A 24,912-nucleotide genomic window follows, 5' to 3' on the forward strand; every position below is an offset into this window, starting at 1 on the left:
TTGTTTTGTTTCAGGGTGAATTACAGGTCAGAGGTTACACACAATTCAGAAAACAGACACATGTCAAAATGAACATGATGAATGGACTGGACAGGAAATTGGACAGAATCTTCATGACTTTGCAAGCTTAAGTTTGGTGAAATAATGATTTAAAATGATAGCGTGTTAATTATCAATTGTATATTATATTATGTTCAGATTAGCCCATGTCATGGGCCATGAAAGGACAAATTCAGCTAGTTGTAAATAAGCTTACTTGAAACTATGAAAGTGCTTTGAACTTGAACTTGAAGTTGAACTTGCTGCTAAGTTTGGTTTCTGTTCTTAATTCTGCATTACATTGCACATCCATTGGAGATCAAAACTAATATTCTGTTCTTGAAAGAATCAAAATGCTGCAAACATTCAGATGTCAACCCATATCTTCTATAGTCAGTCAAAGTTTACATCAAAAATGCAGCAGATTTTGCAGCAAACATCCCCGGACATTCCTACAAAAAACATGTCGAAGAGGCCAGGTACCAACAACATCTGCAATAGCAAGGTCATTCTTCAGGAACTTTTCAAGTGCGACAAATTGGGAAGAACCATCTGGTTATGACACTGGGATAAGAGTTACGAACAGTTTAAGAAAAGACAAAGTAAAAGTCCCACTTATTTTATCCAATAAAAATGTTGCAACGTGGTAAGTAGAATCAGAATGCTACACATGTAGATGTAGTCTAAAAGGAAAGGTTGGCAGAAACATGAACATTTTGGGTGAAAAAGGAAACAAGTAAATACTTTCATTTGTTGGTTCTTGTGTGAGGCTTGACTTCAAACTTCTGGTTGTGAATCTCCAGGAAAACAAACATGCACATCCCCAAGTACAAAGTGATATTTAGTCAGTAATCATATTAGAGATATATGAGAGTGGTTTTTAACTTTTAATTTGTCAAGAAATTTGGTTAATATTCAGGGCAAAAACTGTATTTAAGAAAAGAGAGAGAGAGAGAGAGAGAGAGAGAAAAAAGAAATCTTCAGAAGTGTATTCTTCTCATTCTCATTCTAATCTGCAATTTTACGCTGTATATTTAAAATAATTTTGTATGCAGAGACTTTTCCATACATTCGTATGACTCATTTTAAAGCTCTCACAAATGATTTGATTTATTAATTCTATGCTGCTCTAAAGTTGAAATTCATACATATAGTTTTGTTTCAATTCATTCTTTTACAGGTATGCTTGTGGACCTACAGTTTATGACAGTGCCCATATAGGACATGCCAGGTAAAGTAATACATTTTGAGCAAAAGATGTGTAGATGTCAGGAATGTTATAAATTTGTGACTATTTTGCATTTTTCTCAAAAAATAAAAACGCATTGGTAACAAAAGTTATGTATATTATAGGGGCAAGGAATCCAGTTTCTACACTGGAATTTCAGTGCCTCAAGACAAGCGGTACCTTATTTATGATAAGAAAAGCGGTACCACTAGAATGTACCTCATTTCTTAACATATATATGAACCACTTGTCTTGAATCACTGAAATTTCAATGAAGTAACTGGATTCCTTGCCCCTATAAAGTATACATAACTTTTGTTACCAGTACAGTGTGTAGTTATTTTTTTGAGAAAAATGCAAAATTAGTCACAAAATTTATCAGGGGGTGTACATGTAGTACCACCTTGAACTTACACTCAAGTTCTAGAATATGTCACAAACATTTGTGTTTGATTTCTATTGGTTTGTTTTTTTGTTTGGTCACAAAAACAAAGCAAAGGATGCTTTTCTACCAAATTGCATTTCCATTATTTGTTTCACAGCTCGTATGTTCGATTTGATATCATCCGCCGTATCCTGTCCGAGTTCTTCAGCATCGATGTTGTCCAGGTCATGGGTATCACAGATATTGATGATAAGATTATCAAAAGATCTCAGGAATCTGACATTTCATTCAGCCAGCTTACAAAAGTTTATCAAGATGAATTCTACCAAGATATGGACAACCTGAATGTAAGTATATGATAATTAACATCATTTATAGATTGACCCCTGAGCACTACTAATATTGCCTTTGATTGGTCAATTACATAATATCTTCATTTTAATCACCAATCAGAATGGAGCTTTGCAAATAATTCACCCCAATTTTTTTGTGTGGTGAAATTATTCTAAAAGTGTTGCTAGCTGATTGGTCCAATTGATAAGGAAAACTTCTTTTTAACCAATCGGCAGGTAGTTCTCATGGGGTTAATATCATATCTCTGGACTCTGCATGATACAACTACACAATAAATACAGTACTGATTGGAACTTGAGTTGCTAATCATTTTGAAAAAAGAGGTCTTTACCGTCTTTGGGTGACTGACAGATCCAAGGCAAAAATTAATTAGTCTTTGGGTGACTGATAGAGCCAAGGCAACTGAAAACAGGAGTCTTTGGGTACATGACTGATAGAGCAAAGGCAAAAAAATAAAGAGTCTTTGGGTGACTGATAGATCCAATTCCAATGCAAAAAAGTAGTGTTTGGGTGACTGATAGATTCAACTCCAAGGCAAAAATGAGTCTTTGAAGGACTGATATCCAATTCAAAACGAGGAATCTTTGGGTAAAGTGATAGATCCAATTCCAATGCAAAAAAGGTGACTGATAGATCCAATGCAAAAAGTGGTCTTTGGGTGACTGATAGATCCAAGGCAAAAAGAAAATGGGGTCATTTGGTCATTGTATCGCTTTATGTTTTTGGTACGGTAATGTTTATGTTATATAATCTATATTTGTTTGTTTTATTTGATCATGTGTCCATCACCAGATAATGATAATTTATTTACATTTTAGTGATCACTCAAAGTTTGTTTTGCTTTTTTTATAGGTTCTACCTGCAACATTGTATACCAATGTCACAGATCACGTCCCGCAAATCATTGCGTTCATCCAGCAAATTATTAATAATGGATATGCCTATGCTGCTCCATCTGGTAAGTCGACTGGCAGTTGGGTTTTCCAAGTAATTTTCTGTACACAATATTTTTTAAATCCATAATATACGATTTTGGTCACATTTTAATTTTGTCGTTCTTTGCCAAAATTATAATTAGAGAGGGCGGCCTATCTGCTGTGTCATAGCATGACATCAGTCAATATGAGACATTAAATATTAAATGCGAGGATCCAGAGGATACATGCCTGAGAAAATATATAATAATTAAAGAAATGGAGCCAAAATTGTGTAATTATGTGAAATGAGTCAATGTTCTTAGTCATCCAATAGTTGTAAACAGTGAGTTTGGAATTAAATCTTATACTGGAACTTACTTTACTTGCAACTCTGACTCTAGTCTGGAACCCCAGACTTCATAAGGCAACTGGCCCATTGGACTGATCACATGATAGACTTTAACTTATCTCATGCATGGGTCTGTACCATTAAGTTGATACCTGTCCCAAGGTCTTAGCCAGCCATATGTCTGCCTGTCTTTAAGATTGGCTAATCTAATTTTAGACGGGTAGATTTAATGGATTTTACAGATGTGATAGCTCTAAAACAGATGATTTTTAACTTGGGACTAATTCAAAGTGATATGTAAAGGCCAAATCAGGACATATTTGAACCCAGAGACCCTTCCATGGGTATATAGACAAGTTGTTTTATATTTGAGGGTCAAATTTTGGTATAGATTGGACGGGTGGTTTCTGATTTCTGGCTAAGACTCTGACCAGTCCAATGGGTCAGGTGCCTTATGAAGTCTGGTGGTTCCAAACGCAACATCGCAAAGTTGCAAGTAAACCAAGTTCCAGCATGTGTTCTATGTCGGATTTGATATCTTAATTAAGATCTTAATTCCAAATTTGCTCTGTTCTCCTGCAAGCACTATTAAATCAGCTGAATCCATTTTTTTTTTTTTTAGGTTTACGTTTGACATTTTGTAAACATTACAAAGATTTAAAAAACAGGTTTTGAACAAAATTAGCCATATATATTTTAAAATCTATCTTAAATTATGGCTTTTTAAACTGCTCTACCAACTGATCAGCAGGCATAAATATGTCAACTTGATCCAAATAGCTTGTGCTTATTTCATGAAGCACTTTTTTCTTTTATAAATATTTTTTCAGGTAGTGTTTATTTCGATGTGCAAGCTTTTGGTCCTCAGTACGGCAAGCTTTCCACAGACAACATGGACACCGGTGAAGCAGACGAACCCAATGAGAATCTATCAGAGAAACGCAATGCAAGAGACTTTGCCTTGTGGAAAGCAGCTAAACCAAATGAACCATGGTGGACATCACCCTGGGGGAATGGTAGACCTGGATGGCACATTGAATGCTCTGCCATGGCAAGGTATAGACTACTTGTTTGTTTGTGGGTTAAGAATTGTGTATTGTTAGCTAGAAATTGTGGTTTGAATAAAATTGCCTATCCTAATTTGACCTTTAAAACATTTACCAGACTTCTATAGCCCATTGAGAGGGTTCAAAGAGTTCAAATATGTCTTGCTATGGCCTTGTTTTGCAAGTCTGGTCTACTAAAAAGGTCAATAGCCTTTCTCCACAGCTAAAATTAAAATATAGCATCTGTCAAAGGCATTAATTTTGCCCATCCTATGAGCAAACTCCCCATCTTAAATGACGGGCAGACGGGTAAATGACGGGGATTGTCGGGCAGACGGATGGCTAGCTAAGACATTGCTTGTTGAGAGAGAAATGAAACAAATCAATTCATGTGCATCTGAGATTTTATTTTGGGTGGGGAGGGTATTAAACATTTCAGACATACATCTTGCTTGTTTGGTTCTAAGGGTGGGTAACAAATTTACATGTAGATATCAGTGTAATTAAATATTAATCCAAATGGAAGCCAATAACTTTTATAGTTGAGTCAGTCTGCAGCTTTTCAGTGTTACTGGCCATCCCAACTTGCTCAGAATACTATTTATCTACATATCTAGATCTACACTAAAGCAAATTTTAGGCTATTCCAGTTGAAACCACTACCCCTCCAATGGAAAACATGACCTTAATCTTCCCACAAAGGGAGTATAAATTTCAAATGGGGTTACCTAAAGGGGTGACTATATTTGAAATCTACACCCCTGTGTTGGAGATTAAGGTCATGTCCGTCATAGAGGGAGTGTGGATTTCAAACGGAATAGGCCTAATAGCTCAATGAGATGGTGAATATCTGTAGGTGATTGTATTGTATTTCTTTGTTCCTCACAGTGGCATATTTGGAAGGTCATTAGACATCCATACAGGAGGTAAAGATCTTGCCTTTCCGCATCATACAAATGAGATCGCACAATGCGAAGGATGTTTCAGATCGGACCAATGGGCTAACTACTTCCTACACTCTGGTAAGTGGCAGTACAGCTTTGTTGTTTTTGACTTTTGGCATTAGAAGTCTTGAATGTCAAGCAAATGAGCTACTGCATATAATAATGACCTCTAAAGCATGCAGCTCTGCCTCAAAAGAAGCTCTTCATTGTAAGCACTAACGAAGTGTAAAGGGCATAGACTATTACAGGCTATTTGCAAACAGGTAAAGTCCCAGCATCACCCATTAATGAGGGCCCATCGTCCCATGAAGTGTGACGGATGAAACTGCTAAGCACATATTGTGTATTTTTACGGTCTTTCACAAAAACTCGAAGACATACAATACTCTATCATGTATACACAAAGGCACGCACAATTTTTAGACACATGATCGGACGATCGGCCCACATGATTATGTGAGAATTCATACAAACAAAGCACAGGGACTTTTATCTGTTTGCAAATAGTCTGTTAGTGTAGTAGTCTGTGGTACTGCGATCTTTACTCTGGTTTGAATATTAGAATATTGAATGTTCGTCACTGATTATTTTGTATTATTGCTGCCATGAAAGCAAGCATACTGCAGTGGCTTAACACACAGTGTGAGTGCAAATTTGACCAATTTTGCCTGCTCCATTTCTGCTTCTAACAAAACCATTCCAGTGTATTGCGCTACATTTCAATTATTTTCAAAGAATCAAAAACACTGTCATCAAGCATCTGTCATCTTTGTATAAATGTTATCAGGGGTGCCCCACTTTAGTGCAATTTCTGTACTTTTTTGCACTGTTTTGAACATTTTTGCATCTTTTATGCAGCTTCATGTAGAAGCGCCCCACTTTTTGTCACCTTGCTAGGCGCCTGAATACGTTATCATATAATTGATATTCCTGATAAATTAATACTGTAATACTTGTGTCTTGTATATCTTGTGTTCCCAGGTCACCTGTTCTTAAAACATGATGTCAACAAGATGTCCAAATCCTTGCAGAATGTCATCAGCATCAGAGAGGTACTACAGAAGTATACTGCAAACCAGTTTAGATTGTTTTGTCTAGTTACAAAGTATAATAATGGTAAGATTAGTTTCCTTATGCTGCTTTATTACGTTACTGTGTAAAATGGTGGCTATTCAAATTCAATTTTATCAGCTATAAAGTAACTGGTTGCTTCAAGTTACATTTTTCGTAAAAACCAACATCTCGGTGGTTAAAAAAAGATGAAAAAAGTATGTTGTCAAGGCTAACATGAGATTTTCAAATTGTCACCAAAACACTAATTTTCATAAAATAACATTTTCCTCAATATGACTAGGGCAATTGCTGCCATTTTCAGCAGGCTCGATTGCTCTCACATCATCTGCTAGGTTATTGTATTTAGTAGTGTGAATCCTTAAGTGTGTGCTGAATTAAGGGATAGAATAAAAGGACTTTGCAGTTATTTTCAGCCTTTCTTAAATGTATGTAGCTCATAATTTCATCAGCATTGAGATTTTATGCCCGCAGTTGACTCTCTTTTGGAAATGGTGTTAACCCCAAAACAAACCTGGCATAACAAAGTGATTTTGATTTAGTTGTCCTGGGTGGGTCTTTATTTTGGATTGGATGGTGATGTGTGTCTTGGTTCTGAAAACTGGTCCTGAAAATATACCAAATTTGATGATTTTGAAATTTGTAAAATTAAACCTTAATTTGTAAAAATGTTGGAAACTTGTCTTAAATTTCATTAAAAAAAACCAACCAGACAAATAAGTTTATTAAACTTATTGTTGTACTAAAGGAAAATAATTTTCCTAGACTTCACTTTTCCAGATATTTTAAAAAAGCATCCGTCAGGAAACCATTTTTCTGAAACGTTGAAACCCATCGCTAAACCTGAGAGCCCGTAAAAGGCTCCTGTTCTGAGCAGCATATCCCTGTACCCCACCAAGTTCACTGTAAGGCCACCTGACATTAGCAAACTCATTTCTTATTGATGAATACTATAATTTTTTGCATGATTTCTTTTACAAATTAAGCGTACTGCTAACCATCCATCGCGTATTATTTTGCACAGTGCACACGCTTGACATCGCACAGGTATACGAGATGGTTAACACATAAAAGGAGCCTTGTAACAAATTATCCTGTTTTGGCAGGAATATTCGGGATGTAAGGAGAAATGTTGACAGTATAACATACTATTGAAATCTTTTTTTTTCAGATATTGAATATGGTGATGAGATAATGCAAAATGCCATTTCCTTAGGCAATCAACTCTCCTCGTTTCTCAGTGATTCAGATGCATATGTCAAAGGTCAATTGATGTGTCAGCCACTTGATGAAGCTGCCCTGATGCAAAGGTCTGTGTATACTATTGATTCTTTCATTCAGGCTGGGAGAGTGTAGCACAGTGGTTTAAATATTCATCTGATGCATGGAAGGTCTCGGGCCAGATTTAAAATTTTTTTTTTACATTTTCGGGATTGGATGATGATAATTTGTCATAAAAAGAGCCATGGGGTGATACCTTGCAGCCTATTTCCCGGACAAGCCCCCTTGCACTTTCAGAAATTTGGCGAGGTGCTCGCATTTGGCTCGCATGTTTTTCAGGGAGTGGATCGTTACCTCACTTACATCTCTGGGTCTTGCTTCAATGTAGGAGCCACATAATGCTATAATCTGTCGCGTCATGTTGGATTTTGCAGTGTCGGATTCGGATCAGTGCATTTACGCCGTTGCATAGCCAGCGTACCGACAAGTGTGAATACACCCCACTGGATTAGGTTAGCATGCGCAATTCGAATCTGCCACTGGGAAATCCAACATGGTGTTACTCTCATCTTGAGATGAAACAGACTATTACATTGACTGGATTGTTTAGGGGCAAATGTCCAGTGGAAAATGAACCATAATAGCTTTAGTGCTCTTCTTTTGTGAGCATGAGCCCTCTGTGCATGATATTAAACAGTCAGTATCAAGAAGAGTAGGATGATACTCCCTAACCCCAGTATGTAGGGTTGCATTGAAGATGAGGAAGAGTGATGCTCAATTCTAATGAAATGGCTACCCTGGCAGATTTTGTTCCCTTTCTTTTATTCTGGTTTCCTCTTTCTTTGCCTTTCTTTCTAAATTTTCTTCTTCTTGTTTGTTGTGTTTGTTTTTCCTCATTTGCTACCCCTAGTGGTGAATTTAATAGCTATACCATTTTACACCTTGATGTGGCAGTGACGTCAGTGCACATTTCATTGGGCGCAGCCTCAAATTGCTAGCGTTCACCCAAAGCGCTGTTGTACACATGCACACACTTAAAGATGCTGCATAGATGTGCGAGCGAAACAGCTGCTTCAACGTGTTAATTTTGCTGCCACAGGGTGAAAATGGTATCGTTAAGATCTAGGTAAAGCCCTGCTGAATACTATTTATGATTTAGGGATTCAATCATGTTTCACCGTTGTTCATCATCGATTAACAACTCGCGTCCGGCGCGTCTGCATGGTTTACTTCGCTCGGGCAGCTACAATCTTTATCCGATCACAGATCCTGGAATCCGATATTTCCAAAATACTGAATTCAACTTCTAAGCGTGCTACGCACACAGATTCCAGAGATGACGAATTTTACGCGCTCACGCATAACGCGGATGTGCGCTGGCGTTCGCGTATACGCTTACTGCAAAAGTGTGGATTCATCACGGATTAACAACGGTTGGCTCCTGTACAAAAGTATAGGAAGAGTTGTTGAATGTGTGAATAATCTGGACAGTGGCTGATTATTTTCTTTTTGTATACCCTCAGATTGTCTGAAGTTAGAGATCAGTTCATCGCAGCCTTAGCAGATGACTTTAATACACACAAAGCAATGGAGGGGCTGATGGACCTAGTACAACTTGGCAATAAACAACTACAAAATACTAGCAAGGTTAGAAGTAATATCATAAATACAAGCACTATAATGACAAGGCAAATATTAATAACCATGTGGAACAGCTAGAAATACAAAGTATTGATGGCAGCATCCTTAGGGCCTGACGATTTGTTCAAAATAATAACAAATTGCGCAGAAAAAATGACAAATTGCACAGACAACATCACAGGTTTGAAGAACAATGCTTGTGCAAAGTTTACATCAAAGTTGTTGGATCATTTTTGTGAGTAAAATGGCAGAAAGTAAGGAGAAAACCTATATTTTGCTGAAATTTAACATGAAATTGGTGGATTTCATGAAAAAAGTCATATTACATGCATGGACCAAGTCTTATTGCTTGGAGAAGGGGAAATTGTGTGGTGCGTTACAGGATTTTCGCATAGCGAAAATTGTTGGGCCTTGCTTATCGCATTATTTGTGTAGGTTATCCTGGGTATGAAGTACAGAAGGATTTTGTCACAGTGAAAAGTGCACATTCAGTTTACATGACATGACCTGCACATCGCACTGTACATATTTTGCACTGCAACTTGAATTTCAATGATATTACACTTACCGCAGAAGAAGAAGTTGGCAGATATGAAGACTCCAGTGCATTGTAGACTTATGTATTAGATAGATAATATAATTTCTTTACTGAGGGTAAAACAGCTTCAGTGACAAGCACTGCTTTCCAAGCAGGCCCACATACAAAGTACATGACAAACAGACCTTGGTTTTGACTCATACTTTAAGTTCAGGCCACAGGTTCTGGCCATTATATGTTCTTTTCTTCAATATTGTTATGATCTGCAAAAAAATTTAAACCTAATTTGCTGCCCACATCATCTGCCCAGTCATATTATTGTGAGCATGCAGTCCTCATCAACCATCAGGCAATAATGTGTGTGTAGAAATGGGCTATTCAAGTTGAAATCCATACAACCATGGAAGACATGACCTAATATCCCATTTGTACCTGAATGGGTGACTCCATTTTAAATCTACACCCCCTGTGTAGGAGATTAAGACCATGTCTTCAATAGGGGGTATATGGATTTCAACTGCAATAGCACAATGTGTGACTGGGGAGGATGCAACACTTGGTAATAGCTGTTCACAGAGAGAGGATATGAAATGCCGTTTCTGCCCATTTCTATAAAATACATGCATTTTGTTTATAGCTGTATCAAACTTTTTAAGAAACAATCTGGTTGAATAATTTTTTAAACTTAACTTTTTATGAATTTTCGCTTTTCAGGATACAAGTGGTGCTCGTAGTCCAGGTGTCATAGCTGCAATCTCTACCTATATCAACCATGTGCTGAACTCACTTGGGGTGCAATTTACACAAAGAAATGTAAGTTATTAATGATACATCGGTTGGTTATTAGTTGAGATATGTTGCACATTGCAAAGTTGCATAAAATGAAATATCAAGTGTGCATGCTGTAATGATTTATAATATGTAGAGTTTTGTAAGTTAGTTTTGACAAGATAATTGGCATTATTGGATCATTTATAGGTATTGGATCAAGTGTTCAAGATAAGGCTGTATGTAACAATTTGGGGCAGAGAATATGTGACGTGTCATGTCAAAAGGAGACACTTTTGGGCAGGATCGTAAATGGAGAAATGGCCAAAAATCTGCCCGGAGGTGATTTTTTACAATTTGGGGTTGTTGCGAATTTGTGATGTTATTTATGTTTAAAATATTGTCTGATAGTTTCAGACCGAAATATAACTGGCATCTTGTATTTTTTGAGACATTTTTCAAGGTAATTCTTACTCGCTCAACATTGTCAATAATATTTTTAAAAGGCCGATATCTCAATTTCCAATTTTACAATACGGTACCATAACTTACGAACTCAATATTTTCGCTTAGGAATATCCGATTTTATTGGGGAAAACGGCGTTGTGGAGCAAAATGTCTCTTTATTTAAGATATGTAAAAACCGCAAAATTGACAACCTGCCCAAAAGTGTCTCCTTTTGACATGACTCAGTACTCAGTACAAATGACCATACCTGGATGTGGGTAGCATTTTCAGCCTTTTGGTATATCAATGACCTCTCTTTCTAGACTAATTTTGGTATATGGTTTCAATTTTTTTTCCGGAACACTGCCCAACTTTGCCTCGCTAGTAGCCAAAATTTTTGAAATATTTGGAGAAAATTTGTTTGCATTAAATTTGGCTGAAAATTTTCAATTTTGGTATATCGGTTTCTCCAAATTTCTTGGTTAGGGGTGGCAGTCACCCGTCATACTAGCAGTCACCCGTCTTTCGCGGTCAGAGTCTTTCGCGGTTGGTATATTTTGTGTACATGTAAATGTTTTATTTAATGAGATTATCATTTAGAAATATAATATTTAGTATCTTTTCCATAAAAATCAATGGCTTGAAATTGCAATTAGATCATGATCAAAGCAAGTCTTCTTGCCACCATATCATATCCACCGATGGCCGCCCTGTTATTTAAGATTTTTATGCATTTGTTTATACAGTACTTTTTAGCCCATTTTGGACAAATTTGTTGTACCTTTTAGCCCATTTTTGACCATTTTTGTCCAAGTTTGTCCCTCACCTTGAAATGTACCTTGCTGCCCCCCCCCCTTCAAAAGTCGTGGCTACAACACTGAGCTAGCAGATGAACACAATTTTATTCACTTCCCTCTTGGCCCCTGTGGTATGCTGGCTGACCTGATATTTAAGATTTGTATGCATTTGTTGTACTTTTTATTTGTTAGCCCATTTTGGATAAATTTGTTGTACTTTTTACTTTGTAGCCCATTTGTGACAATGAAATTTGCCTCCCCCCCCCTCTCTGAAAAAGTCCTGGCTGCACCACTGTTAGGTATATGGGATGACACATCAGTCTTGACATCCAAAAAGGACATTGACCCTTTAGAGTAAATGTTGACATTATTGATTTGGTGAGTCTCCAAGATGTGTGAAAATATGTGTAAATGAGATGTTCATAGTCTGGACAGGGTTGCAGAAGCCACCATTTGTTAGCCCAATTAGGTGACTTTTGAAATGTTTTCCACAATTTGTACATTACCAGAAAGCCAATGGTTTATAAGAAAAAAATTGGGTGATTTGATTCTGACTGAAAATTTTGGCAACCCTGAGTCTGGATCTGCAAAAAGGATATTGAATGCCTGAGGTATAATAATAATAGGGCCAAGTTATTAACATGGTTAATTCAGACAACAGGCATATTATCTTCACACCGATGACAGGACAGAAGGCCTATATCAGGCTACGTCAACATAAGTGTATTGTGTTGGCGTGAAAAGTTTTAGCTCGCAGGGAACTTTCAGTGCTTTTAAAACTAATTAACATTATTTGACACCATTAATGTAAACAAAAACAAAATTGGACGTTTTACAACCTTACTCTACGCAACGCAAAAATCCGTTTTCCGAAATAATGTAAACTGTAGAAGTTTTTAGCCAATTACCAATTCGCCAGTTACAGTAATTTATTATAGATAGTGGGTGTTTGATATAATCACTTGCATGACAGCATTTTATATTCATTTTCAGTATTCATTTTCACATTTTCTTTTTTTGCCTGTTAGTCTCCAGGTTCAACTGCCTCAACAAGGACCCTTACCAGTGTATTAGATGCTTCTGTAGAATTCCGCAACAGTGTGAGACAGTGGGCATTGGATAGTAGCAACTCTATGACTCAAAATGGTGAGGAAAATGTAGCATTTAAAAAAGAAAGATTTGATAAAAAATGTACCAGTATTCTTTGATCTGGTGCTCCTGTTGTCATTTTTTGTGGCATTAGCTTTCAGATGCATTTGTTATTTCGCCAGACTTGTACATACATCAAGCAAATGTGGCCATTTTACACCTTCAAATTTGTACAAAATGGTTGATTGTAATAATGTTTAAGGCCAATTGTGATGTGAATGAGCACAGTTACCATGGAAAGGTAGTGGCAGGGAAATGCAACTGAGAAGGGTACCATTTCTCTTCTGTTTAGCTGTAGGTCACACAATTCCAGAAAATGATTTATATATAAACTGCTCAAATAAAGAAAGTCCGAGTCATGTAACCCGTCCTACACCAAAACCGGATCTTGTTTGACAATTTGATTGAAACTGTCGTGTGCAGAATCTTGTTAGCTCCAATTTGATACCAAATTTGCTACCAAACACTCAAAAATGACAAAGATTGATACCAGTTTATGGCATTTGGTGCATTTTCAAAAGTTGCAAATCAAAACGAAGCACGCAGTCGAAATTGCTTGCGTGGCAATATGGTCAAGCTTGCTTGCCCACGATGGGCCCCTGTCGACTATACCAAGTGCGTGCTTTATTCAATTGTCAATTTAAAACGCATGGATTGCTACAGTGCTTTTCTGATGAATACTAGGGCACGATGCGATCGATATGACCTAGCGGTTGTTTCGGGCTATGTCAATGGTCGCGCTCTGCCATTCACCTCTACAGGTCCGCATGTTCCGCTTTTTAATTTGCAACTTTTGAAAGTGGATCAAATTTCATATACTGGTATCAATCTCTGTGAATTCAGAGTTTTCGGTAGCAAATTTGGTATCAAATTGCAGCTAACAAGATTCTGCACACGACCTTTTCAATCAAATTGTCATAACAAGATCAGGTTTTGGTGTAGGACGGGTTACATGACTGCGGACTTTCTTTATTTGAGGTGTTTATATAAGATGGGATGCTCTTCCGAAAAAGGCATAGAAAATCTTGAAAACAGACTCATTTTTCAGTGTTTTGTAGCGCTACATATATCCAGATCAATTGTTGCAAGTGCATAGGTCCAGTTTGAATCTAACATTTCACCAAGTCCAGACAATCGGTTAATTTTTGGGTCTCCTTGTCATCAAATTTGATTTATTTGTGGGGTTAAATTTGAGAATACCAGCCCCATATCCTTCCCCCCCCCAAAAAAAATCAAGACACCCCGGCACAGGTTGGAAGTGTCACTTTCTTTGCCCTGACCCTGTATTGCTATACGTTTGTTTTGATCCCTACCCTCCTCATCACTTATTAGATTTTCGAGCAACATGGGTAAAAAAAAACTGGGGTCAACAATTGACAATGTCTGTCGGCAAAAAATATTTTTATAAGTTTGTGTCAACATTCTGTATCCTTGCCCCAGGCGCCATAACCCCTAGCTACGTCACTGAGACTGGGTAACAGATTGATCATATAAAATTGTAATACTTTGACTTTATCTGCTCAGATGAGTTGACATCGAAGGAGAAGAAGAAACTTGTGATGCAGGAAAGAGCACCAGTATTGATAGCCTGTGATCAATTCAGAGATGGCCTTGCAGACTCAGGCATACAAATTAAGGTGAGATATTTGCATCATATATTAACTTGTATTCAATCATGTATTTGATTGTCTGCATATATCCGTTCTGACAAAACCAGGAACAAGTCGCATTTTTGACATTTCATGATTTGGATAAAAATGTAAGCACAATAAGCTTCAAAATGATACCAAAATTATATACATAGCATCAATACTTTTCAAGATGTGGATAATTTTGTAAATGATACCTTGATATTTTTGCGAAATTGCTTTTCACAGTAATGGGCTAATTAGTTTCCTGCCTTACACAGGATTGAATAGGGATTATCATAGTTCAATTGTTAATTATTGATTAAATAAACCTTTTTTTAATAAGTACTAGCTTCCAAGGATTTGAAAGTCCACTTAGTCTCACACTCAAATACCATGAAATTAAGAATTCCAAATTTTTTTTATTTTATGGGAATGTCGTCTTTAAAGGCCTATAACTCAAAAACATGCCTGGCAACTTGTTCTGGGTTTTGTTGGAGCTGGTAACATATTGCATCAATTTGAATTTAATCATGTATTTGATTTGTCTGCATATATTATGCTATGGTTGGATGTGAACAGCTTTGTAATAACTTCAGTCATTAAGTCAAATTCAGTTTTTCTTACAAATCACAAGCTTCTTGCCATGAATCTTTAATCAGGCATGTAGCCAGCGTGACCATTGGGGGGGTGAGAAATTTTGTCTAAAAGGGACAAGACTCAGTACACCGGTCGATCTTACCGTTTCCGATGTTGATTAAGATACTTCTTCTTGCATCGATCCCGAGATGCGGAAAAACCAATAGTCATTTTGTCCCACATAAATGAATAAATAACAAAAACCCCCCGATCCCCCGGTGGACTCACCCAAAGGTGACGTCACACCATATGATAAATCCTTATCCTCCTTGGTCTCCGACTGACACAGACGTGCCTATCGATTGTTCATAGCACTGTGTATCAATTTCTCGACCAAAGGCGAGATATACGGTTGTAGTTTCACACCTTAGGTAAAACCAAACCGGTATTGTTCGGCTGAGGATAGTTTTGACGGCATTTTCTGGCGAAAAAGTGACACAAAACGATCCAAAACTTAGCTACATATCGTGCCTCCGTTTGTATACGGGACACACGAGCAATTCAAAATGGCCGCTCGTTGACGCCATTCATTTTGTTTCCCACGTAAAACAACCATTGCAGCCTGTAAGTTACAATAGATGTTTGTACATACACATTGTATTTCATGTACGGTAGGTTATTGTTGCTATGTTAGGGTGATTACTCTATCGTTATGTCTTCATTACCGTCCAATAAAGACGAGTTAATCAGATATTCATACGGTGGGGATTGGTAGGGACCCGTCTGACATTTAGTAATAAAGTTAGCCAGTCCTTACTTTACCACTAACGTTAGCGACCAGCCTCCGTGCTCAGGTTTGCTTACTGGGCTTGAGTCGCGTGTTGGGGGGGGGGGTGCCCCCCCTCCCTTTTCTCCTCGCTTCGCCTCGGCCCTGTCGGGCTTGCCCTTCCCTGGTGACGGAGCGGGACCCACACCCGCTCTGTTTCACCCACAGGGAGTGCTCACGATCTTCTAGATGTCTTTCTTTTGCTTAGGACTCTCCGAGTTCCAGCTTGACGATTGGGATAGGCTCCGCCATCGCCATAAGACGAAGAAGAAATCTACCAAGGGCACTGGTAAGGTCGACACGGTGGATTCTGCTGTGACAGCCCCTATGGGTCATGGCAGGTCTGCTTAAGGGGCTCGGTCCCCGGACAAGCAGGCGGTTCCTTCGGGACTGCTAAGCGCGTCCAAAGGCTCAGCAGCCAGCGAAAGCACTGACTATACGTCGGAGCAAAGTAGCAGGCAGCAGAGCGGTAACCACCAGCGAAAACCCTAGCGGGTTTTGCAGCAGGAGGATACCAGTCGACACGGTAGATTCTGCTGTGACAGCCCCTATGGGTCATGGCAGGTCTGCTTAAGGGGCTCCGGTCCCGGACAAGCAAGGCGGTTCTTCGGGACTGCTAAAGCGTCCAAAGGCTCAGCAGCCAGCGAAAGCACTGACTATACGTCGGAGCAAAGTAGCAGGCAGCAGAGCGGTAACCACCAGCGAAAACCCTAGCGGGTTTTGTAGCAGGAGGATACCAGTCCTCTAGCGAAAATCCTCACGGGTTTTTAGCAGGAGGACACCCGTCTGTTGCAGGCATATCTACGGGCTCAAACAGCCACAGTAGTAGCCAGCGACGGGCAGCATGCAAGGGTACCCGGGCTTGCCTGGGTTGAACCCTAGCATGCATGGGTTCAGCAGAGACGATACCGCTGCTAACGCTGTGGGTGTAGTCTTAGCAGAACCAACTGGGGTTGTCACACGGCAGCGTTCCATGGCGGGACCGCCGAGTGATACCCTGGGCCCTAGAATAGCTGCTGGCTGTCCACAGGGACTGGCTGGCGATTATTCAGGGGTTGGGCTCGCAGTCTCTCACGGGACAGCGACCCAGGTGCATTCGGTGGCAGCTACAAAGACGCGCTACGGCTTGACTTCAGTGGCAGCCGCTATGCACCCGCCCATAGCTGCCGTGAGTGGTCCGCCACACACAGCGACCTTGGGCGAAGCTCTAGAGGGTACAGTAAGTAGCTTGAACAGCCTAGCTGATCAACAACCCACTTATGTCCTCGAGAGCCAGCGGAGCGTGGGTGATCCATTACCGTCAATGGGTCAATTACCCTCTCTTGATCGATCACTGTCAAATCAACAGGGCATAGCTCCATTGATTGACGCTGCCTATTCAGGTGGCGAGGGGATTTATCGGGGGTATGCACGCTCAGCTACCCGTGGTACTAGGCAAGCTCCCTCAGCCAAGGGACAGCGGTATAGCGGGTACCCATACACGCGGCTTGATCCCCTTGCGGGGAACGCAGTGAGGCATGGGTACAGTGGTACACAGCCGGGAGCCCTCACGGGCACCTACGCTGGAACCACGCATACAGCGGTACACAACCGGGAACCCTCACGGGTACCCATGCTAGTACCGCGCCGGTACCACGCCAGCACACAGCTTGATCCCCAAACAGGGAACGCGGTGTGGCGGGGTTACAGCGGTCCACAGTTGGGAACCCTCACGGGTACCCACGCTGATACCGCACCGGTGCCGCAGCACCCGCTTTAGTCGCCACAGTCTCTGTGGCAACAAGGGGAGGCGGTGCTGGTACTGCAGTACCATGGGGTTACCCTGGTGGCGGATCCTTTCAGGGTCAGCTGCCGGCTGGGTATGCCCGTGGTACCCGCCGCAGGGTGTTTCTTCCACGGCCTAGCACCGTGGCAAGTGTCGCCAGCGATGGCCACGCAGTACCAACATCAGCTGTTGACCAGGCCAGCCGGCATGGGGCTAACCCAGATCTTGATCAGGGTAGGCCCCGTGCTGCTAGCGCTAGGACGGCGGCTGCGAGAGCATGCGGACCCAGTGGTGCCATGGCGGATACCTCAGGGTCTTGCGGGAGTACTCCCTCTTCTGCTGGCAGGTAGTCGGCGAGCCACACAGTGGTTATGCCTTCTTACCCGCTTTCAGATGCCCGTCCTCAGTTACCGTCATCATCGGAGCATGATACGGATACTGTGGGCGAGGGAAAGGAGTCGGAAGCTGAGTCCGGTAGTGACATCACTACAATCTCCTTCCCCGCTGCCCGCGAGGGGAGCAACAGCACTGATCTTCCTCCGGACACCCCCTAAGGGGAGTCCATGGAGGAGGACCAGGGATCCTTTCAGTAGGATGCTCAGCTGCTGCTTCCTCACAGGGGACGCCTGCACTCTCATTCCCGGCAAACCTCACGGGTAGATATCGTGGGGCTGTCGAGCTCAGTAGAGCTATGACGCCGCGTGCTTGCACGCTTCCTCTGCGTGTAACGCGGGAGGACCACGGGACCTACCTGAGGGGATCCGAGAGGGACCCAGATGTCGTCAAGCGTATCACGCTCAGACAACATCTGAGCTCTTCCGAGGTGAGCCTATTAGCTAGCCTCAACGAGAGCTCCATGGGCCTAGCCCATAGGGTGTCCACTCAGCGCCGGGGAGGGGCCTGCCACTCCAATCGCTCAACGCGATGGAAAGGCAGGGTCCTTTTTCTTTGGATGCTTCTGCGCACGGTGGAGGACCGTGCAAAGAAGCTACCAACGGGAGCACTCTGAAGAGGTCGGAAACTGCCCTTACCATGGGTAGGAGCTCCGACTTCAGCAGGCCGTGCACCACCAACAGTACCTGAGCCCACTACCTCTGCAGCACCCATTTCTGGGAGGCGCAAGGGTAGCACAGGAACAGCTGGCAAGCCCGAAGAAGAGCAAGCGCTCTTCCAAGGGAAGCTAGGCAGAGCATTCCTGGGGGCTCAGCGGTTTTTCCACAGGGGATCTCCCAGTGGGCGACCGCTTATGGCTTTCACCCAGAGGTGGGAAACCATCTCTTTGAGCGCCTGGGTATGGTCAGTGGTGAGTGGGGGTTACAGACTGGCAACCCAGTCTCCCCACATTCTGCCTGCACATTTCAGAGGTCCACAGTAGTGCCGTCAGACGGCCCCCAGCGTCGGGCACTACTGACAGGGATCACACAGCTTCTCACGCAAGCGGGCGATTGTCCCGGTCTACCCCCGTTCTACGGGTGATCTTGGAGCCATTGGCTCCAAGGAAGACTGGCGACGGAGCCCCATCCGGAACCGCAGGCTGTTGAACACGTTCTTCAGGCCCAAGAGGTTCAGAATGGGGACTCTCGCCTCGGTGCTAGCCTGCCCCATCAGGGGCATGGGAACAGCATCGCTAGATCTCTCGGACGCCTATCTGCATATGCCAATCGCCTCTCAAGATCGGAGGCATCTGCGCTTCTAGGTACAGGATCAAAATTACCAGTTTTGATACCGCCATCCGCCTGTCCATCTCTCCCAGGGTGTTTAACACTCTTGGTCAGAGCGGTGGCAGCGCACCTGAAGCACAGGGGTGTCAACATCAGTTGCTACCTGGACGTTTGGCTCATATCACGGACGCACTCCACTGAAGACTACGGGTCTCATGGGGTTGATAGTCCGTAGGGTGCGGGACCCTGGATTTTTGATCAGCTCAAAAAGTCCAGCGTGGTCCCGACGCGAGACACCACTATTTGTAGGGGCCCAGATCACCCTCACGGAGGGGTTCGCGGTGCTCTCACCCGAGCGGGTGATTTAACATGGTGCGGTGTGCCTGACTCTTGGCGAGTCTCGGGCAAAACCCGCTGTGGCATGGATGAAGGTGGTAGGCCTAATGGCCAGTATGGTAGACCTCGTACTGTACTGCCGTTTCACGTTAGGCTTACCCAACTACACCTTCTAGCCTGCTTGCAGGCCCAGTCGTCACCAATATCCCTCGCGGTTCCGTTGTCGGAGATCGCGCGAGAGGAACTCTGGTGGTGGACCCATCAGCCCAATTTGACCCAGGGTGTCAGGTTTCCTGCACCCCGGTATGTCACGTAGTGAGCGACCATAGTGTCAAAACGGGGCTGGGGGGTCCACATCCACGGAGACTCCGTCTCGGGCCTATGGGGGCCATAGAGACAGAGTTTCACATCAACCTCCCTCGCTTACGAGGAGGTGATCGTGGAATCACATACCGTTGTCCTGACGGATAACACAACCGTGGTAGCCTACCCCAACAGACAAGGGGACTCCGGGCCACCACGATTGAGCCTGCATGCACGACACCTGATAGGGTGGTGCAAGTTCAGGCAGATTACGATGAGAGCGATACACATCGCGGGCGTCACCAGCATCCTCGCGCACAATCTGTCACGAGGAAGGGTGTCGGGACCAGCAGAATGGTCCCTTGCTCCGCAGGGCGCTCAGACGATCTTCAAGGGGATGTACCACCCCTCGAAAGATCTGTTCGCATCTCATCGCAATCATCCACTGCCGTGTACTGCTCAAGGGTCGCGGACCCCAAGCATTCACCGTGGGACGCTCTGTCCATAGACTGGGGAGGATGGCAGCTTATGCAGTCCCTCCGATCTCACTACTCATGAGGGTGGTGGCCAAGATCGGGTGGGAAGACTGCATTGTCATTCTGCTAGCGGCAAGGCCGCTGGCATTCCCAGTACCAGATCTACTCCGGATGCCCGGAGCGGAGGTACCAGTCTATCACTAGAGCACCTGCAGTTAGCTGCATGGCCCTTACCAGGGAACACGCAGCGGAGGGATACTTTTCATCAGAAGCTGTTTTTCTCATCGCCGGGGCTAGACGGAAGTCTACCCTACGGACGTATAGCCAGAGTCTGGCTCCATACTACGCTTGGTGCAATGAGACAAATAGCTCTCCCGCTAGAGCCTCTGTGCTGCTAGTTCCGGAGTTTCTGACAGAAAAGTTCCAAGCAAGACTTCAGCGGGCCACTGGGGCCAGCTATAAGTCAGCTGTCCTCTCCATTCACCGAGGTTTCGAGACGAATTCGACTATCATAGCCGATGGTTACCTTATTAGTTCACGCCTCGACTGTATGTTCAACGAGTGTCTACCAAAAAGGAAAGTGATCCTCCTAAGGGATCCCAACACAGACTTAGATTACTTTAAGGGTCACCCTTCTGACCTTCCGCCAAAAGCGACGCTTAAATACGTAACTCTCAAGATGGCTTTCCGGTTTGGCGTTGGCTTCGGACGGCGGTGCTGAGTTGCACACGGTCTCGAGGTTAGCTTCCGTGTTCACAAACACTGGAGCGACACTGTTTCGGCGCTCTGTTCTCGTGACTACGAACGGGCGCGGTGCATACCGACATTCGTCCCTCTCCAATCCCCAGGGTTGGGCAAGGTTCGGCTGAAGCCAAAGATAGGCTGGGGTGTCCGATAAGGCGCTGCAGCACTATGTCTTCCGAACACAAGCCTTGCGAGGGACTCACGACCGCATTCATCACCCTTACAGAGCCTTTCGGTCCAGCCGCTGTCGCAATGGCTGGTCCAGGTGTTGGTGGGGTCCGGGGATCGCGAAGGTTTCAAGCGTCCCACGACCCACTCGACACTGAGCTATCTCATCATCTTGGGTATACCGTTCGGTTGTCCCTTGAGGAGATCTAGGCGGTGTCCCGGAAGCCACCTTCGCCCTTCTCTACGATACTTCCGTTTACGTTAGTAATCAGAGACGGGCGGGAGGTTTACGGGACATTGTTCGGGCGATCATAATACGGTGGTGTACGGGTACCAGGTTTTCAGACTATACAGAATACTCACCATGGTAAGAACCAGTGTCGCTATTCTTAACCACCAAACTTATTAAGTAAGGAGGTTTATGTCTGTGATCGCGTGGTCTTTTTGTTTCCCGACCGTTGGGGGAAAATATTTTCTGACCTCGCGAAAACCATCGTTACCGCTCCCGATCCCTGATCAGATGCTGACCAATCTTGTACCTCCATCCGTCGGTTACTTGCTAGATCGATCTTTCAGATGTTGATGCAAGAAGTATCTTAATCAACATCGAAACGGTAAGATCGACCGGTATACTGAGTCTAGTCCCAAACAGAAATGTTTGGTAGACTCATAACCGTGCGATCTTACCTTTCCGATGTTGATTATCCCGGACCCCGCCACCCCTACAAGTTTGGTCCGAGTAGGGGATCCCAAGTCGGATAAGGGCGATCATATGGTGTGACGTCACCTTTTGGGTGAGTCCACCGGGGATCGGGGTTTTTGTTATTTATTCATTTATGTGGGACAAAATGACTATTGGTTTTCCGCATCTCGGGATCGATGCAAGAAGAAGTATCTTAATCAACATCGGAAAGGTAAGATCGCACCGGTTATGAGTCTACCAAACATTTCTGTTTGGGACTATTTCACATTATCTTTCATTCTTTCTGTCCCAATTGCTCCCAACAAATATTTTTGAGAGGGCAGTACCCCCTGTCTGGAAACCTTATGAAGCCACTGTATGTTTGTCATATAACCCTAAGAAAAGAAAAGAACTTTTAAACAGAACAATTTTGATAATTATCAAGAAATATTTCCATTCATGCATTTTTGACAATTACTTTTAGGAACATGCGATGAGTGCATGATGTACACAACAACCTATTGTTCCTTTATTACACGTAGAAAGAAAACAGATCTCATGAAACTTGCAAATATCTTGAGTTTTACTATTCCATTATTGAACTCCTTTGTCTGTTTCTTTCTGCACCATTTCTATACAGGATCGAAGCAAAGAACACGGCACGTGGGAATTTGTGGAGAAGCCTAGCAAGACAACGTGACACAATGGGAACAGAGAAATAATTAATAAACTTGGAATATGCACTTGTAATCACCATGCATTGTTATTATTGGTTGTCATCATCCGTAATTAGGCTAACACCAAAACTCAAATCATGCATGAAAAGTCATGTGACATAAAATGGCAGCTGCATACCTTCACAGATGAAACATTTTAACTATTGATAGACTTGAGCTAGCATTTTATATCACTGATAAAAAATATATAAATCTACCATTATGATAATGTATGCAGTTTTAAAAGTGTTCAACTCGGGAGAAAATTTACTTTTGATTGATCAGTTTTGATTGGTTGGCTGCTTTAGCAGGCAAGGTGAAGGAATGAACTTGATGTGGAATGCTATAATTTGGTGCAGAAACTGCAAAAGTAAGACAACTTTAATGGGAAACTTGTTAACTGGAAGATGGCAGCATAGTAGTGGTTACTTAAATTTTTTGGCATGTAATGCATCAACATAAAATCATCTCTAAGGCTGCGATCACATAAAGGTGTACTGTATACAGAATTCGCTATACGCTCATTCGATCAGGCTGAGTTCACTTAGTGTACTCCTATTTGAACTCAGCCTGATCGAATGAGCGTATAGCGTATACCATATACAGTATACTTCTATGTGATCGTAGCCTAAAGGGCCTGATCACTAAAATTTATGTTGTAGCAAATTTGAGGTTAAAATATTTGGTCAAGGAACTGTGGAAAGATGAATCCATTCACAACAAGGTGTTAGTCAGAGACCAGTCCACTCATCCTTTTGACGGACAATCTCAAAAGTAGACTCGTGGGCAAATCCTCAACCTGTGTTATGGACAGGCACTTTTGGACAAACAATTACAAATAAATTAATAAAAATCCATGATGAGATTATCATAGAATTTCTTTTAAAAAGTCTAAATGATGGTAAAATAGCCTCAAAATGTCTATAAGAAGGCATTACTGATGAATTATCAAAGTGTGAGTGTAGTGCAACAGTTATTTTGATATTGTAAAATATGAATGGTCATAGAAAAGCCTACACACTCAACAACATCTTTGACCAACCAGGTGACCGTTGTCATGGCTCATGGTTTTACAACATGACAAAGCAGCTGCTACAAGGTAATTGATACAGTATCTCAAGATTACCGTATTTCGTCAAATAAACGCCCCCGGGGGCAAGTTACATTTTGCCAAGGGGGGGGGCGTTTATTCAAGGTCAATTTTAGAACGATAATTCCGTTAAAATCATTAGGTAAACTTAAAACTCACGCTAAAATGACAAACTATGAACTAGAAACACTTCCGGGTTTCCAATCCAGATTTTCGCCAAAAAGTGACGCTATTATTATTGACCATGTGGGCAACTTGGTAAGCTTACTACACACAAGATAGCATGGAAATATCGGCATTTTTGAAACATCTTGTTTGAAAAAAGTGCTTTATTTGAGGGGGCGACTATTTGACGAAATACAGTATATCTTTGGATGTTTTTGATGACTTTCACCCTTGATTCACAGGGAATATCTTGGCATTTTCAGAGATGTAAACCCTTTTGGGGGTTGTAAATTCTTCCCTGTACTTGTACTTTATTATCTAGGAAACTGTGAATTTCCAGACTTCATCAGATGTGCAAGATACATATGTGACACGATCAAGGGAAATGAGTCGGATGTCGCTAATATTGATTTTGAGATATTGGCAAAGAAAGTGTTCAAATTCTTTTGTTTTATATTGTTTTCAGTGATTGATAAATTGATGTAACTTCACGAAGAAAAGTCGTATCAACATGGGGTTTTCAGTTTCTGAAAGCTCTAAAATGTCCTCTTTAGAAACATCTGTAAAACTCATTTTCGACCAGGGCCGACATGTGACTCATTCCCCTTGATCATGTCACATATGTTCTAATGTCTGCTTTCATATCCATTGCCAAAAAGAGCATGTTTTTAATAAACAAATTGACAAGTAAAATTGCCTCTGCCATTTTATTTCAAAGTGCAGTGATGTTATTATCTATTCCAGCTCCAGTGACACCTCATTATTATTTTTTTTTTATGTCGCGCATATCTAGGCATTAATAGCTGAAATCTAGGAGATATTTATACGCTGATGAAACTTCGGCCAGGCACAAGTGACCTGGTGAACGAAGGACAGGAC

The 24,912-nt window shown here is 42.1% G+C and overlaps 1 protein-coding gene across 1 annotated transcript; it reads left to right on the top strand.

The window, feature by feature from the left end:
- Window positions 1-266: 266 nt before the first annotated feature.
- Window positions 267-24,698, top strand: LOC140160802 (probable cysteine--tRNA ligase, mitochondrial). Its single transcript, XM_072184111.1, has 13 exons — window positions 267-685; window positions 1,220-1,270; window positions 1,810-1,999; window positions 2,859-2,964; window positions 4,103-4,328; window positions 5,207-5,340; window positions 6,244-6,378; window positions 7,505-7,643; window positions 9,078-9,201; window positions 10,448-10,546; window positions 12,774-12,891; window positions 14,419-14,531; window positions 22,703-24,698. Exons 1-13 carry the CDS (start codon window positions 393-395, stop codon window positions 22,760-22,762), a joined length of 1,788 nt encoding a protein of 595 aa, XP_072040212.1. The 5' UTR covers window positions 267-392; the 3' UTR covers window positions 22,763-24,698.
- Window positions 24,699-24,912: the final 214 nt, after the last annotated feature.

Source organism: Amphiura filiformis, chromosome 9, assembly GCF_039555335.1.
Source record: "Amphiura filiformis chromosome 9, Afil_fr2py, whole genome shotgun sequence".
NCBI lineage: Eukaryota > Metazoa > Echinodermata > Ophiuroidea > Amphilepidida > Amphiuridae > Amphiura > Amphiura filiformis.